The sequence below is a fragment of the Columba livia genome, chromosome 27 (assembly GCF_036013475.1).
Source record: "Columba livia isolate bColLiv1 breed racing homer chromosome 27, bColLiv1.pat.W.v2, whole genome shotgun sequence".
Classification (NCBI taxonomy): domain Eukaryota; kingdom Metazoa; phylum Chordata; class Aves; order Columbiformes; family Columbidae; genus Columba; species Columba livia.
The window spans coordinates 4397575-4414131 of NC_088628.1; the positions used below are offsets into that span (position 1 = coordinate 4397575).

General features: G+C 64.4%; 3 protein-coding genes across 7 annotated transcripts; all 3 read left to right on the forward strand.

The window, feature by feature from the left end:
* Positions 1–2257: 2257 nt before the first annotated feature.
* Positions 2258–5739, forward strand: LOC102095426 (uncharacterized). 2 transcript variants are annotated; one of them, XM_065042405.1, is made up of 2 exons: positions 2258–2828; positions 4352–5739. In XM_065042405.1, the coding sequence occupies exons 1-2, from the start codon at positions 2637–2639 to the stop codon at positions 5468–5470; spliced, it is 1311 nt and encodes a 436-aa protein (XP_064898477.1). In that variant the 5' UTR covers positions 2258–2636; the 3' UTR covers positions 5471–5739. The 2 variants fall into 2 exon arrangements, with proteins under 2 accessions (XP_064898477.1, XP_005514171.3); XM_005514114.3 differs by lacking the exon at positions 2258–2828 and adding an exon at positions 2894–3053.
* Positions 5740–6359: 620 nt separating this feature from the next.
* Positions 6360–9534, forward strand: DOHH (deoxyhypusine hydroxylase). 2 transcript variants are annotated; one of them, XM_065042422.1, is made up of 5 exons: positions 6360–6569; positions 6931–7256; positions 7535–7611; positions 7830–8067; positions 9062–9534. In XM_065042422.1, the coding sequence occupies exons 2-5, from the start codon at positions 6983–6985 to the stop codon at positions 9376–9378; spliced, it is 906 nt and encodes a 301-aa protein (XP_064898494.1). In that variant the 5' UTR covers positions 6360–6569; positions 6931–6982; the 3' UTR covers positions 9379–9534. The 2 variants fall into 2 exon arrangements, with proteins under 2 accessions (XP_064898494.1, XP_064898495.1); XM_065042423.1 differs by having other exon boundaries at positions 6374–6533.
* A 253-nt stretch (positions 9535–9787) lies between these two features.
* On the forward strand, positions 9788–16501 carry SMIM44 (small integral membrane protein 44). Of its 3 annotated transcripts, XM_065042424.1 has the most exons (5): positions 9788–12361; positions 12498–14439; positions 14874–14991; positions 15136–15174; positions 15395–16501. In XM_065042424.1, the coding sequence occupies exons 1-2, from the start codon at positions 12121–12123 to the stop codon at positions 12719–12721; spliced, it is 465 nt and encodes a 154-aa protein (XP_064898496.1). In that variant the 5' UTR covers positions 9788–12120; the 3' UTR covers positions 12722–14439; positions 14874–14991; positions 15136–15174; positions 15395–16501. The 3 variants fall into 3 exon arrangements, with proteins under 3 accessions (XP_064898496.1, XP_021137282.2, XP_021137283.2); XM_021281607.2 differs by having other exon boundaries at positions 9788–14439; positions 15392–16501; XM_021281608.2 differs by having other exon boundaries at positions 9788–14439.
* The last annotated feature ends 56 nt before the right edge of the window (positions 16502–16557 follow it).

Sequence of the window (16557 nt, forward strand, 5' to 3'; positions counted from 1 at the left end):
CCTGGGGAGGGGAGCAAGCGCAGCCCTTGGCCAGTACCAGCTGGGAGGACTCGCTCTGCGGAGAGAGATCTGGGGGGCTCGTCAGTGCCAAGTTTAATATGAGGCAACAGTGTCCCTGGCAGCCAAGAGGGCCCCGTGTCCTGGTGCATCCAGCACAGCACGGCCAGCCGGGCAGGAGGGGACCGTCCCGCTCTGCTCTGCGCTGGGGCGGCCTCACCTGCAGCATTCACTGTGTGCAGGGCTGGGGACACGGGAGAAAAGGAGATAAAGCTGCTGGAGAGTGTCCAGAGGAGGAACACGAAGCTGGTGAAGGTTTGGAGGGGAAGCCGGATGAGCAGCAGCTGAAGTCACAGAATCCCAGAATGTCAGGGGTTGAAGGGCCCTGGAAAGCTCATCCAGTGCAATCCCCCCATGGAGCAGGAACACCCAGATGAGGTTACACAGGAAGGTGTCCAGGCGGGTTGGAATGTCTGCACAGAAGGAGACTCCACAACCCCCTGGGCAGCCTGGGCCAGGCTCTGCCACCCTCACCCCAACAAGTTTCTTCTCATGTTTAAGTGGAACCTCCTGTGTTCCAGTTTGCACCCATTGCCCCTTGTCCTGTCACTGGTTGTCACCAGAAGAGCCTGGCTCCATCCTCCTGACACTCCCCCTTTCCATACTGATCCCCAGGAATGAGTCCCCCCTCAGTCTCCTCTTGTCCAGCTCCAGAGCCCCAGCTCCCTCAGCCTTTCCTCACACGGGAGATGCTCCACTCCCTCCAGCATCTTGGTGGCTGCGCTGGACTCTCTGCAGCAGTTCCCTGTCCTGCTGGAACTGAGGGGCCACAGCTGGACACAATATTCCAGGTGTGGTCTCCCCAGGGCAGAGCAGAGGGGCAGGAGAACCTCTCTGACCTACTGACCACCCCCTTCTAACCCACCCCAGGTACCATTGGCTTCCTGGCCACAAGGGCCCAGTGCTGGCTCATGGTCACCCTGCTGTCCCCAGGACCCCCAGGTCCCTTTCCCCTACGCTGCTCTCTAATAGGTCATTCCCAACTTACACTGGAACCTGGGGTTGTTCTGCCCAGATTCAAGACTCTACACTTGCCCTTGTTCTATTTCATTACATTTTTCCCTGCCCAGCTCTCCAGCCTGTCCAGGTCTCTGATGGCAGCACAGCTTCCAGTGTCACCACTCCTCCCAGTTTGGTGTCACCAGCAAACTTGTGACAGTCACTCTATTCCCTCATCCAAGTCATTGATGAATATATTGAATCAGCCCCATTTGGAAATATCAGCCCCAGCACTGCCCCCTGAGGCTCTGGACTGGATCCAGGCCTCAGCTGGACTCTGCCCCATTGACCACGACTCTCTGGCTTCTTCCCTTCAGCCAGTTCACAGCCACCTCACTACCCGATCGTCCAGTGCACACTTCCCCAGTTTAGCAGCGAGGATGCTGTGGGAGACTGTGTCAAAAGTCCCTGGTCTGTTCAGCTGGAGCAGAGCAGCCTGAGGGCAGAGCTCATGGGCTGCAGGTTCCTCAGCAGGAGCAGGAGGGGCAGGCTGAGCTCTGCTCTGTGACAGTGACAGAGCCCAGGGAACGGCAGGAGATGTGCCAGGAGGGTCAGTGGGACATGAGGAAAAGGTTCTTCCCCAGAGGTGCTGGACACTGAACAGGCTCCCCAGGGAGGTGTCACGGCCCAACCTGACAGTGTTCAAGAAGAGACTGGACACCGTCCTCAGACACACGGGGTGACCTGTGGGGTGTCCTGTGCAGGGACAGCAGTTGGAACCAATGATCCTGTGGGTCCTTCCAGCTCAGGACATTCTGTGATTCTGTGACAAGCCCCCCCAGGCCATTCCTGACACCTGCAAATGTCCAGCCAGCCGCCCTGCTGGGACCCCTGCCCTGGCTGCTGGGCTGGGGTGGGTCAAAGGAGGCAGAGGATTCCATCTCTGCACATGGTGTCTGTCCGTGATGCTCCGGCGCTCTCATAACCCAGCACCAGTGTCCCACCGACAGCCCGCCCACACCAACAACCCATCAAGCTGTGGGCACACAGTTCCACTGTTATTAACGCAGCTCGGTCTCCCGTGGTTAATTGAGAATCTCTTTGACGCTCACTTGTATGTTATTTACAACAACAAAAAGCAGCTTATAATTGGCAACCTAAGAAGGGCCTGGATCATTCCTTTTAAGAAACCCCAGAGTGAGGACACGAAGCACCTCAGCCCCTCCTGGAGGGACAGCCCCGCCCCCTGGTGTCACCCGGAACCTGGGGATGTGGAATACCCACTGTGGCACATCCCGAAAACCCAACAGGCTTTGGGGAACTGGGCACCGCTCTGGGGGCACAATCAGGGACCTGGCCCTGCTGCTTTGTTTGGGGGGGAGTTGTTTTGCTTTTCTGTCCAAGTTCTTCCCCAAAGAGCACCACAACGCGTTTTTCCAGCTTTGTTTCAAATAAACGCGTGGGTGTTGCTGCTGACGGACGGTGCGTGGGCTCCATCCCAGAGCAGCCGAGCCCGAGCCTCCGGGGCCGCCCCGCGGGCGAGTCCCGCGGGAGGCGGGTCGGGCCGGCGCCCACCCCCCGGTCCCGCCGTGACCCCGCGGCCGATCACTTCCAGGGCGGCCCCGGCTCCCGATTTGAAAATGCAGGAGCGGCTGCTGGTGCTGCTGTGCGCGCTGGCGCGGCGGCGGGCGGGCGGGCGGCGGGTCATGGCCGGCAGCGGCACCGGCAGCGGCACCGGCAGCGGCAGCGGCGGCGGCGGGGCCTGGGACGGGCCGCAGCGGCGCGCCTGGCTCCGGCACTACTACAGCCAGCGGCAGAAGCGCCTCATGACGGTGACCGGGGCGGGAACGCTGCGGGCGGCGAGGACGGGGCGCGATGGGTGGAGGACGGAAGGACGCGGGGACGCGGCGGGCGGGGACACGGAACGCGGGCGTCACGGGGGACACGGGGACACGCACGGTTCACGGGGACACAAAGGATGTGGGACACGGGGCATCTGGGACATGATGCAGGCGGACAGGAGGGATGTAGGACACGAAGGACACGCGGGGACACAGGTCATGGAGACAAAAAATGGGGAACGGGGGTTGTGCAGGAGACGAAGTACAGGGTTGGGAAGTACGGGGGCTCGGGGGGGACACAGGTACACGGGGGACACACGTTACAGGGACACAAAGGATAGGGGACATGTGGGACATGAAACAAAGGGACAGGAGGGTGTGGGAGACAAAGGACACAAGGGGGACACAGATCACGAAGGATGAGGATGGTGTGGAACACAAAGACAGGGACACAAAGGATGGGGGGACACGAAGGACGGAGAGCCTGAAGGACATGAGATGTGAACTTAGGCATAAAGGACGGGGACATGAAGCAGGGGGTGACACTGTAGGCGGGGGACACAAAGGATGTGGGATACAAAGGGCTTGGGGACATATGGCAGCAAGGACAAGCTGTTGGAAGGGAATACAGGGAACCCAATTCTCTGGGTAGTTGCCAAGGAAGGTGAAAAAAGCCTCTTTTCAGCTTAAAGGTGCTTTTTAGAATTTAACAACAGAAAAGCAATTCCCATGGAGGCGCCAGGAGCCTGGGCGCCTGCTCCACCTTACAGATCATGAGCAGGGCCCCAGCTCATGTGGCTGCAGGAAAGCAAGTAACACTCCTTATAAAATAAAACCACAGAGTAAGTGGGTGCCCCAAAAGGGGACTTTTCCAGAAGGTTCCTTGTCTGCAGCACCTGGGCATCCTATAGAATCATAGAATAGAATCATAGAGTGGTTTGGGTTGAAGGGCCTTCAAAACTCTTCCAGTCCAAGCCATGAGCAGGGACATCTTCAGCAGCTCAGGGTGCTCAGAGCCCCGTCCAGCCTGGCCTGGGATGTCTCCAGGGATGGTTCATCTACCACCTCTCTGGCCAACCTGGGCCAGGCTCTCACCACCCTCAGGGCAACAATTCCTTCCTCATGTCCAGCCTGAATCTCCCTCCTTTAGTTTAAACCATCACCCCTTATCCTGTCACAACAGGCCCTGCTCAAAAGACTGGCCCCATCTTTCTTATCAGCCCCTTTTAAGTACAGAAAGCCTGCAGCAAAGTCTCCCTGAAGCTTTCTCCGGGTCACGGGGTCCAGGATCACAACTCTTGCTTGGTGGGTTTGCAATGAGGTTGCCCAGGAACAGGAAAATTTGACCCAGTGGTGGTGCCGGTCGGGACCGCCAGCTGTGCGGTACTGGGCACCCCCCTGCCTGCAGCAGGTCACGAGCTGGATGGTGGTGAGCGGGGAGGTCCCGGTGAAGCACAGCGTGCGGGATGGGGAGACGCCTGCCGTCTCACACCCCTCTCCCTGCCGCGCTGCAGCTCCTGATTGCTCGCCGGAGGAGAACCAGCTGCTACTTCTACCCCCGTGCCTGGCCCAGCGTCAGGAGCACAGACTGGTGGGAACGGGTGGTCCTGAAGGAGTTTGGGCCCCAGGACTGGCTGGAGAAGTTTCGGATGTCCAAGGAGACCTTCTTCTACGTCTGCAACCAGCTGCGGCCCGGGCTGGCTCCACACAGCGCCCACTTCCACCCCACCCTGCCCCTGGAGAAGAGGGTGGCTGTGGCCCTGTGGCACTTGGCCACCAACGTGGAGTACCAGACTCTGAGCCCCCTGTTTGGCGTGGGGCCCTCCACGGTGCAGACGTGTGTCCGGGAGGTGAGTTACGCCATCGTCTTGCTGCTGAAGCCCCTCTACCTCCGTCTGCCCAACGAGAAAGAGCTGGAGAACATGGCGCGCATCTTCTGCACCCGCTGGGGCTTCCCGCACTGCATCGGCGCCCTGGACAGCCTTCACATCCCCATCCACCCGCCCCTGCGCCTCAGTGCCGACTACTGCAACGGCCAGGGCTGGCACTCCATCCTGACGCAGGCCACCGTGGATGGGCTGGGCCAGTTCTGGGACGTCTCCACCGCCTTTCCTGGCAGCATGGAGAACAGCGCGGTCCTGGAGAGCTCCAGCCTGTGGGTGCTGGCCAAGGAGGGCCGGCTGTGCCCCAACCCTCCCAAGCACTTCATGGGGAAGGCGCAGAAGTACGTGCTGCTGGGTGATGCCACCTACCCCTTGCAAGACTGGATCCTCAAGCCCTACCAGGAGGACGAGAACCTCACCCAGCGGCAGCTGCAGTTCAACTACCGCCTGAAGCGGGCGCACAGTGTGATCGAGAACGCCTTCCTGCGCCTGAAGGCGCGCTGGCAGATCCTCCTCAAGTGCGACGACTGCAGCCTGGAGCTGCTGCCCACGCTCGTCCTCGCCTGCTGCATCCTGCACAACATCTGTGAAGCCCATGACAACCCCTTCAATGAGGAGTGGCTGGAGGGCACCGAGCCCACCGAGCTGCCCAAGCCCTGCCAGCCTGCACCCGCTGCCATGGAGGATGGCCGGGCCGAGCAAATGCGTGAGCTGATGTGCCAGTACTTCGAGAGCTGCGGGGAGGGCTGATGGCGCCGGCGGGGAGCAGCAGTCCTGTGCATCCTTGCTCACGGACTTCTTATGGACTCTGGCAGATGCTGGCCCAGCAGCACGGGGCTGTTTGGCAAAGGACTGCACCCTCTTGCCCCTGCTGAAGCTGTCGGCAGAGCAGGGAAGGCTGGGGGCTGCACCTGCTGTTCCTGGGTTGCGGGGGGAGCGGCTGCATCGCGCTCGTGCTGTTTTTGCTGTGGTGGTTTCAGGCAGCAGAATGTATTTTGTGCTCTTGTTCTCTTCCAGGATCTGAGTGGTCTGGTGGTGTGTTGTGTGCTGCGTGAGTGACGCGGGGATCGGGGCTGTGCGAGGGACAGGACTGCCCGGGTCTCTCATTCCGAGGGGCACATCTCTGTCCCAAGGCCCCTGCGTCAGGCCAAAACTTAGCAGGAGGCTTGAAATAACGCAAAACCCCTTTGGAGGTGCGAAACTTGCTGTGTAAACACACTCGGGAGGGGAAGCGAAAGAAGCAGCAAAGCAGTGACTTGCTTTGCTGGCACCAGCCGGGATGAAGTTGCATCTGCAAACGTGCTGAGCCAGCACAGCCCCACATCGCCCTCGGGGCTTTGCTGGGGGGGTCTGTGGCCCAGCCCCGACTGTCCCTCCCCGTCAGCTCCCCTGGGCTCCGCTCCCTGCCTGCGGCGTGAACGGGAAACACGCAGCTCCGCCCCAGGCATCGGCTGAGCATCACCCGGCTGGACTTGCTCCCCGTGCCGGTGGACGCTGCCCGCGCCAGGGCAGCTGCAGCAGCACGGTGGGGGGAGGCGGGGGAACGGCACAGACTCGTCCTGCCGCTTCCCGCGGGGCCGGATCCGCTGCAACGGCCCCGGGGCCGGGGGGGGGCCGGGGCGCTCTAGGGGGCGCTCTGTGCGGGGCTCCCCCCGCTCCCCGCCTGCGCTCCGCTCACCGCGCATGCGCCGCCACCGACCGCCCCGGCTGCTCCCACTCGGCGGAGGGGGGGAACGGCAGTGCCCTACCATGGGGGCGCGCTCGGGGCGGCCCCGCCCTCCCCTGCCCGGAAGTGCCGTGGTAGGAGCTGCCGGTGCGGTCACGTGAGGGAGCGGCATGGCGGCGCGCGGTGAGTGCGGGACCGGGAGCGGGGCCGGTCGGGTCTCATCTCCGCGGGGTTTCGGCTGCGGTTCGGGCCCTTCCCCCCGGCCCGTCATAGCCCGGCGGCGGCGGAACGGGGCCGGGCTGTCGCGTTCGCGGCGGGTGGGTCGTCGGTCCTGGCGATCCGGTCAAACCGGGTTCGGCCACTTCCCGTGGGGTCAGGCCCGGTTGTGCTGGGCCCGCCGGCCCCTAGCCGGGTCTTGCCTGCCGCGCTGGGCCCCCCGCGCCGCTCCCTCTCTGCCCCGGCGTGACGGACCCGCTGTCGGTTGAGGGGCCCCCGGTCGCGGCGGCTGCGGCCGGTGCCCCCTGAGCTCCTTCCTCGTGCGCAGGAGTGTGACCGCAGGGAGCCGCACCGGGACCAGATCGTCCCCTCCCGGCACCATGGCGACGGAGCAGGAGGTGGACGCCATCGGCCGGACGCTGGTGGACGCGGCCCAGCCCCTGCCCGCCCGGTTCCGGGCGCTTTTCACCCTGCGCAACTTGGGCGGCCGTGCGGCCGTGGGCTGGATCAGCCGGGCGTTCGGGGACGGCTCCGCGCTGCTGAAACACGAGCTCGCCTACTGCCTGGGCCAGATGCAGGACGAGGCGGCCATTCCCGTGCTCGTCGGGGTGCTGGAGGACGCCAGCCAGGAGCCCATGGTCAGGCACGAGGCAGGTGCGTGACGGCTCCTGCAGCTGTGGGTCCGGCTCGCGGGTGGGACCTGGGGGTGCTTGGTGTGTCATGGCTCGGAAAACTCTGAGGCATGTAACCGCTTCACCACATCCCCTGGCCGGACCGGTTGGCCGAGCCTTCCCCTCCCTGCTGGCCAGGCTGGCTCTGACCATGTTTATCTGCCCGGATCGGTCAGTCAGGGGCAGGGCTTTGCTGGAGGACACAGCGGGGTTCTCCGTGCGTGTTCACCTTGATCGCATCCCGACACGTCCTTCCTTCAGGTGAAGCCCTGGGTGCTATTGGGAATCCCAATGTGCTGGATGTCCTGAAACGCTATTCAGAGGATCCTGTGGTTGAGGTGAGGCTCTTGGGGGGCTCATTTCCCCTGGAGTGCAGTGTTGCTGGTCCAGGGGGGTGAAGCTGGTCTCTCCTGGGCAGGCTCTGGCAGTGGACAGGGACCCCACAAGTGGCATCCTGCTGTGTGCTGGTGTCCAGCTGTGATCAGGAAGCCCTGGGCACCCTCCCAGCACCATATGGTGCCATCCTGCAGCCAGGGCGGTGTCTCCATACCCACAGGTGGCAGAGACGTGTCAGCTGGCAGTGAGGAGGCTGGAGTGGCTGCAGGAGAACAAGCAGGAGCCAGGCACCAGCCCCTACCTCTCTGTGGATCCTGCCCCCCCCGCCGAGGAGACAGACATCGCCAAACTCCGCAGAACCCTCCTGGATGAGTCATGCACGCTGTTCGACCGCTACAGAGCCATGTTTGCCCTGCGAAACCTGGGGGGCCAGGCTGCTGTGCTGGCGCTGGCGGATGGTAAGGGCCAGCGAGAGGCTGTCTGCAGTCTCCTTGCTCTAAGTCTGTATAGGTTAATCCAGGATTGGCCCTTCTCAAATCCAGGGCTGCCAGAGCTGTGGGGCTCCTCTTAAGCTCTTCACATGTTTGTTTCTAGAGCTGCTGTCCACCTGCTTGCTTGCAGGAGCCACATTGCAATGTGCTCTGTGCTTTCTGGTGTTTCACAGCCCCCTCACCATCCTCCAGGGCCCCTCTTTCTCTGGGTCCAGGTTGGGGAGTCTGTACTGTTGGCTTGGGACCAAGCAGTCTGACCAGTCTCCTGGTGGGGCCTGTCCCCAGGGTGTCGGAGTCCTACGCTCCCATCCTGGGAAGTCAGGGGCTGCCAACTTCATCATGGGGTTTGGGAATAGCTCTGAAGAGGGCAGTGAATCTCTCTGGAGTGGGGAGGGGTCAGACCACAACTCTGGAACTGATTGGACCCATCCCCAGCCTGAGGGAAGAGGACGAGGCTCTCCAGCCACCTGGGACGAGCCGAGGACACGTCTGCACCTTGAGACAAGGTGTGCGGGGATCTGCGAGCTCCCGCTGTGACTGCTCCATCCCACAGCATGGGACGGCGTGAAGCTGCGGCTGTGCTGCCGCGCAGCCCCAAGCGCGTCGTGCCGGTGGGGCAGAGCCCGTGAGCAGCGCCGGCTCCCCAGGGCCGGCAGGGCTGCTGGCAGCTCTGCTGGGACAGCAGGTGCCCCCGTCACGAGAGGGCGTCCCCACACCGCAGGGGCAGGGCTGCAGCTGTGTGGTGCCGCGGATGCCCCGGCTGTGCCGAGTCATGGAGCAGCATGGGACGGGCTTTCCTGTAGCTATTCTGTCCCCTTCCCCAAAAGCCCCCATGGGTCTGGGGTGGCAGCTGCTGGCTCTCACCCCCAGGCCAGCCTGCCCCGTTGCATCACTGGCTTTTGGGTGGGGAGGCTCTGGCCAAATATCCCCATGCACACTCGCTTTTGTCTCCTCCCCACAGGCCTGCGCTGCGGCAGCGCCCTGTTCCGACATGAGATCGGCTACGTGCTGGGCCAGATGCAGGATGAGACCTGTGTCCCGCAGCTGACGGCCGCGCTGCGCAGCCGCACCGAGAACCCCATGGTGCGGCACGAGTGCGCCGAGGCCCTGGGCTCCATCGCCCGCCCCTCCTGCCTGGAGACCCTGCGCGCCTTCGCCCATGACGAGGAGCGGGTGGTGCGGGAGAGCTGCGAGGTGGCTCTGGACATGTATGAGTATGAGAACGGCACCCAGTTCCAGTATGCTGACGGGCTCTGCAAGCTGCAGGCCTCTGCCTGAGCCCTGGCTGGGGGGGCGCAGGCTGGGGCGCTGCCTCCTGCCCCCCCGGCTGTGCTTTCATGGCCGCCTCCGTCGGCGTGGATCTGTGCCTTGCTGTGGTGGAGGAGGAATTGGATTTGCTCTCTGGCACAATTACAGCCACCTTCTCCTTCCAAATCCAGGCTGAGCTGCTACTTGTTCCCCCTCGCCGCCATCCCCCGTTTCCTGGGTCGGCCTCTGTTCCCTGCCAGGATCAGCGGTGCCTGCCCACAGCCTGGCTCGGGGCTTGGACTGGGTGGGCTCCGCTCTGCACGTCGGAGCCTGTTGCAGCTGCGCGGGGCCCGCGGCTGCTCTGGGCTTGTGCTGCCATGGCGGGTCGGCCTGAAACAGCTCCGTGTTTCCTGCTGAGCTGTGCTGGGGGCCAGGGCTGGCCCCAGGCACCCGCTCCCCTGGGTCATAGCGGTGCGATGCCTCAGAATCGCCTGTGGTGCTGAGCTGGGTCCCTCCTTGCCTCTGCGCCAGAGGAGCTGCTGTGGGTTTGGCCTCTCCTGTCGTGGCAGGCCAGGGCTGTGCTTGCGGCAGCCTTTGTCCTGGGATGGGGGTTGTTTCATTACAAAGTTTGGAAGATTTGGCTGCGCTTGTTCTTTCTGCAGGGAATGGCGCTGCCATAGGGCTTATGGGGTGAGGCAGAGCCTGCCCGGACTTTCCCCCGTGTTTAACCAGACCTGGGAGGGCTGAGGCTGGTGTCTGCTGCCATCACCCAGCGCCCAACCCCCCCGGCAGCCCAGCGTGGGCACAGCGGGGCTGGCGGGGAATACAGTTCTGGTGGGGGGAGCTTCTGTGTGAGTTGAGCTGTGATTTAGCCCTAACACAAATGTGGGGTGCACCCAGTGCCGCAGGGTCAGACCCCAGCTCCTGGGCTGCCGTAATAGAACCGTACAACAGAAGAACTTGGTTTGGAAAAGACCTTTACGATTGTCATGCCCAACCATAATGCGAGGAGAGAGCATGGGGGTGTCACTGATGGCACAGGGTGACCCTGGCGGGCTCAGGAAGGGGACAGATGCTGCCCACAGAGGGGCCGGGGGTGCCGCTGTCCTGCGGGGACTGGCATCCTGCCCACGGGGCTTCTCCCCCCGCCCAGACTCTCCCTGCAAGTCACTCCTGGGCTCAGTCCTGGGTCCCTAAAGCTGCTGCTGCGGCGTTCCCGGGGCTGTGGTGCCGGGAGCCCCGGCTCTGGCCCGGTTCAGGGCCCCATGGAAGGCAGTTTTACTTGAGGCCTGACCAGTTTCAATTGTACGTGCTTCCTGGAAGTCAGACACCTGCGCCAGGTGCTATGGCTGGGGTCACTGTGTGTGATGTGGAGCATGTTCTGTTCCTCAGCATTGGATACAAAAACCTGGTGTTTTCACACCATTTTGGAGCCCGCAGCTGTTACAGGGCCTTTTGCCCCAATTCCCTCATCCTCCGTAGCCGCTGGGTGGTGGGCAGGACCAAGCTGGCACCACCGAGCTTTGGGGCATCTTTGCCCCCTTCTCCATTCCCCACGGGCGATGGGGCAGGGTGGGGGACGTGCTGTTTCCCCCTTGCTGTGCTATCAGTTGTGAGGCAGCTGCCGGCTGCCCGCTGGGACCTTATGGGGCCGCAGGCTTCAGCACGCTGCCAGCGCCGTTCCCGGGTTTGCCGCTGTGTTTGTCTCACGTGTCACCCTGGTGCTCCAACCCTTGCTCTCTGCTGGTCTCCAGCGTTTCCACAGGTGACTCACTCAGACTGCGCAGGTTTGTTTCTAAATCTCTGTGCCTGCATTTTCCTCCTTTCCCTCAAATGCCTTTTAAGCCCAAACTGGAATGAAACTGGCATTTTTGTGGCCAGGATTTGGCCAGGGGCAGCCTGGGCGCAGTAGGGCTGTGATGGGTGCCGCGGTCGAGGAAGGTTTGGGCGCTGAGCCTTGACTTGACGCCGAACCCCACGGGCACCCTCGTCACTCCCTGGCCGACCCAGCCCGGGAAGGTTTTGGGGTTTTTTCGGGACTGCTGCTGGTCTGGGCCAAACCCCGTGCCCTCCCGCTGCGGAGGGCGTCGCTCTCAGGGGGCACCCGCGCCCCTCCGCAGGCTGCGCCCCGCGGGAGGGGCGATGCCGGGCACCAGGCCGCTGCAACGCACTGGGCAGCGCGGAGCTCTGGGAAGGTGACAGTGCCCGCTCTGGACTCTGCACAGCAAAGGGGACCCAGCAGGACCCCCCCAGCACAGGGCTGTGGCTCCATCCCCATCACCTCCTGGCTCAGGGGCTGCTGTGTCCTGGCTGCTGCCAGGATTTAACACCATCTGCTTGGGGGATCGGGCCTGCAGAGGGATTTAACTGAGCTGCAGAAGGGGGGCGGACTCGGGGCGTCCCTCCCCATCCCTGCCTTTGGGTTTCTCCAGCCGCAGAGGATTCCCCACTCCCACTGGATGGAGGTACCTGCGGTGCTGCCACGGGAGCAGATTCGGAGGACCCTGGGCCGTGCCGGAGCCCGCTGGTCCCCCCTGTGCTGAGCCCGCAGGGCCGGGCCTGGATTAGCCAGCGCTAAGCTCCTTCCCGCAGACGCTCTGTCCTTGGGCGGCAGTGGGCGAGTGGTGCTGCCACCAGGCATGGGGACCCGCTGTCCCCGTGAGCTGCCGGCACCGGGGAGCCTTTGCCAACCCTGATGCCGCTTCTCCCCTGTGGCCCCTCACGTGGCAGCAGCTTTGGGGGCTCTGGGCCGGGGTGCGGGGGCAGCTGGCAATGGCCATGGCAGGGAGCACCCCCCTCCCCGGCAGCGGGGGGACCTGGGGGTCACGGCACTTGCTGCAGTCGCCCCCTGAGGAGGACGAGGTGCTGTATGTGGACTACAAACCCCCTGCCCTGGACAGCATCCGCCTGCCCCGCTATGTGCTTTACCTTGTGATGGCGGCCACCCTGGTGCTGGTGGTGGCGTACGCCATTGTGGGGCACCTCATCAAGGACCTGGTGCACGACTTCGCCGGTGAGTGCTGCCCAGAGCGGGGCTGAGCTTTGGGGCTCCTTATGGGGCTGGGTGAGGGCAAGGGGGGGACCCCCAAACCCGGAGCCTTTGCCGCGACGGGGATGTGCTGCTGATGGCTCCGTCTCTGCTTGCACAGACTGGGCGTTCGGGCCCAAGCTGGAGGAGGAGAAGGCGGTGGTGGCCGAGGGGACCGTGCTGGAGGTGGAGTGGCTGGAGGAAGACTGGGTGCCGGCAGAGGGGAAGCCGGAGGGTGGAGGTGCTGGTGCCCTGCCCGGCATGGACATCCCGCCGGGGCTGCTCAGCACCGCCCCGCGCAGCTCCATCTCCTTCGCCGAATCCCACAAGAAGACGTTTTTCTAGGGCCAGGGGACCCCTGTGCTGCTGCCAGACCCCACAGCCGTGGCCAGCCGTCGGGTCACAGCATGGCCCTGGGCCCATTCCGGACACAGGGATGACACTGCCCAGTGCTGGCATGTGGCTTAGCCATCCTCAGCACAGCCCCACACGCTTATTTTGGGGCTGCCGTCGCTGCCCCCCAATAAAGCTGCCTGCCACAGCCCTGCTCGCTCACCCTTTAGCCAGGTGTGGGCGTGGGAACGTGGCAGCTGGGGACACCCTGACCCTGCCTGGGGACAGCAGAGTCCCGCGGTGGAGCGGCACTGGCCTCCAGGCATGGGGAGGGGTACATGTTTGGGGGCACACGTGCGTACGTAAAGGTGGGTGCTCCGGGGTGCAGACCCCTGGCAGGTGGGCACAGCCTGGGTGTGGGCGCAGGGGGCACGGACACGGGTGCACACACACACACCCCTGCGGGGAGATCCATGTCAGCACACCCGTGTGCAGATACACGGGGAGGGACGGACGGACGGACAGACGGACAGCTGTCTGTGTGCTGAAGCTGGATTTGCCCCTGCCCGCTGGCCCCCTCAGTGCGCTGTGACCCCTCCCATTGGGACAGAACCCAGTGGCACCCACAGCTGCCCCCAGAGCCCGTCCTGGGGGACAGAGCATCCATGAGCCCCACTTGGGCTCTGGGTGGGGAACCGGGGATGGGATATGGGCAATGTGGCTGGACCACCCCCACCACGTGCCTCTGGTGGGGACACTGTCCCCATGTCCCCGGGCTCATTCTCCACCCCTTGGGGAACCGCCATGGGCAGGGTGGTCCTGACAAAGCCCACGGGCTCTCTCTGGGGTGCCCGCCACCCTATGCCTCAGTTTCCCCTGTGCCCGGGTGGGTGGGGGCTGTGAGGTGAAGCGGAGCAGCTCACCCTTCCAAGGTCTCGCTGATAACACCGTTAATATTTATCTCTTCACCGTATCCAGGCACTCCCTGGGCACGTGTTGGGTTCCTGCTGGCACCAGCCGTCACACCTGGGCCCCAGCTGGCCTGGCCTCGGCTGGGGTGGAGCCGGGGGGGCCTGGCGCTGTGCGCCCCTCATGCTGCCCCATCCCCACCGCGCGGCCGGGCCGGGGCCGTGTCTGTGGGGATGGGACACTGGCCTGGATCCGCCAGCGGGGACAGCGGTGCCCCATGGGCAGACGGGAGAGACTGGGACAGGGCAGCAGGCAGGCTGGGCACTCCATACATCTGTCTGGCCTGCCACCCACACATCTGTCTGTCCATCCACCTACCCACCTGCTCATCCATCCGTCTGTCCCTCCAAACACCCACCTGCCCGTCCATCTGCCCCCGCATCCACTCACCCACCCGGGGCTGGTGGACCCAGCGCTGCCACTGCGGTCCCAAGGTGGTGGCTGTTGGCTGCCGCAGGGGCTGGTGGCTGAGCCAGGGGAGAGGTGCCACCTCCCCAGGGTTATGGGAGCCATGTTGCCATGGAGCTTGGTGGCACTTGTCCTCTTGAGCCCAATAAAAGCCGCCCGTTGGCCCTGGGTGCAGAGAGCGGTGCCCGCACTCTGCACCAGCAGCCGCGCAGGAGAGGAGCCCAGCTCAGGGTGCACGATCCGGCCGTGCACCAGCTCCCTCTGCCATCGCCGCCCAAAAATGCCGAGGACCTTGCAGCCCCTCTCACTCCTGGTCCTGCTTGTCCTCGCCGCCCCCGTCCGTGGACAGGCCGGTAGGTGTCCCCGTGCCCCCGCGAGTCCCTGTGCCCCACGGTGCCCTTAGGGGGGTGGCCATGCCCGCCCCAGGGCAGTGGATCGGCACCTGGGAGACGTTCCCAGTAGGACCAGTGCCCTGGCAGCAGCCATCCTGGGGGCAGAACAGAAAGGTTTGGGGGCATCTGCTGACCCCAGTGCCCTCCCTCTTGCTGGGTTCCACTGCGCTCTGCCAGGGACAGGGTGGCTGTGTCGGGGGTGGCTTCCTCAGCACCCAGGGGACAGTGGGGAGGGTGAGGAGTGTCTGCTGATGTCCCCTGGTGTCTTGTGTCCCCTGGTGCCTGGCTTGGCACAACTAGGACCCTGTGCCATAGGATGGGGCGTCCTGTCTTCTGCAGGATGGGGTTTGCCCCATCCCTATCCCTGTCCTCACCCCCGTCCCCCTGCCATGCAGTGACCGGCCCCAAGGTGCTGCAGCCCTGGCTTGTCGGCCTTACGGCCGTTGTTGTCTTCCTCTTCATCGTCTTTGTGCTCCTGCTCGCCAACCGGCTCTGGCAGCTCAGGATGCGCAGGTGGGTCACTGCGGTGGGGACACGTCCTGCACCCCCTGCAGCGGGGGCTGCCGGCCCAGGGGGCCACGAGCCCGAGAGCAGGGTGCTGCAGGGTGGGGATGGGGCCCCCCCTGGGCACCACTCACTCCTCCTCTCCCCTCGCAGGAAGCAGAGCAGACTCCAGGAGACCCTGGGCACTGACAGGTACTGCAGCCCCGGCACTGCGGGGCTGGCACTGGGCCCCCCTGTCCTGGCCTTGGTTTCCCGCTGGGGACGGTTGCGTGCTGGTGGTGCTGTGCGCAGCCCAGCAGTGCCGTGCATGGCCTGGCGTGCCCTTGGCACAGCAGACGGTGATGCCCCAGGGGAACGGGTCGGGGTGCCCTGTGGGGGTGGCCATGCTTTGCTGATGCCCCTCTCCCAGCAGGCTGGAGCACGTCAGCCATGTCAACCTGGCAGCCAAGAAGGACAGTGACGAGGAGAGCGAGGAGCAGAGCAAGGCCACGTCCTTCTGAAGGTGGTGGCCGCCCCCAGCCCACCCAGGGCGCAGCACTGGGGTTCCCTCATCGGGCACTGCAGCTCAGCCCCGTCCACGGGGCGCGTATCCATGCCGGGTTTTGCAGGGCAGCCACAGGGCAGGAGGTGCTGTGGTGGACCTGGCTGCCTCCAAGACCAGGCGTGGATTGATCACACACTGGAGTGGATCAGGAAGGGCGGTGGCTGGGGACAGGAGCAGGGCCCCCGCTGCACCTCCCATGACGGGGCCAGCAGGGGGTCCTGCCCATGGGGGTGGTGTGTGTCCCTGGCTGTACCCCAGTAAAGGTCCCCAGCCTGCCCTGTCATCACGTGTCTGCTGTCACCCTGCTGGGCGTGGGGCTGTCCTGTGGCTCCCGTGGGGCTCCACACCCTCAGGAGGGGCCCCCAGTGCCACCCCCCTCCCTTGAGAGTGCTGGATGAGGGGGCACCCATGGGTGCCACTGGGGCAGGGGCCAATGGTGGGCTTCTGGCATGTGACAAGCTGCCAGGTCTCAGTGACCTGGACACAGCCAACAGCCTGTGTCTGGCCATGTCACCCCCCCGGCACGCCCTGACCCAGGTGTTCCGCCCCACATCCTGTGGTACTTGGGGACCAATGGGTGTCACAGGGGACTGGGGGCTGCTGGGGGGAGCGTCCGGCCTTGGGACCCCCAGCTGTGCTGAGCAGCTCTTCAGGATGGGGACGATGGGGACGATGGGGACGATGGGGACTGCAGGGCTGGCGCCCAGGTTGGGCCCGTGATGTCATACGGGTGAGGGCAGTGATGTCACATGCATGAGGTGGTGACATCATGCGGACAAGATCTTGATGCAGAGGAGGTGACGGCAGCGCCGCGTGCCCACGTGAGCCCAAGGCTGCACCCACTCGGGCCCCGTCCCTGCGTGTCCCCTCTGGCCCCTCCCTGGTCCCTGGCTCAGCACCCCCCCCAGGCCACGAGCACCCATGGGTGGGCGGACCCCTCCAGGGTGATGGCTGTGCTCCAGTACCCCCCCGGGCCCCCAGTGCCCCCAGTGCCCCCAGTACCCCCCAGTGCCCCCAGTGCCCCACAGCGC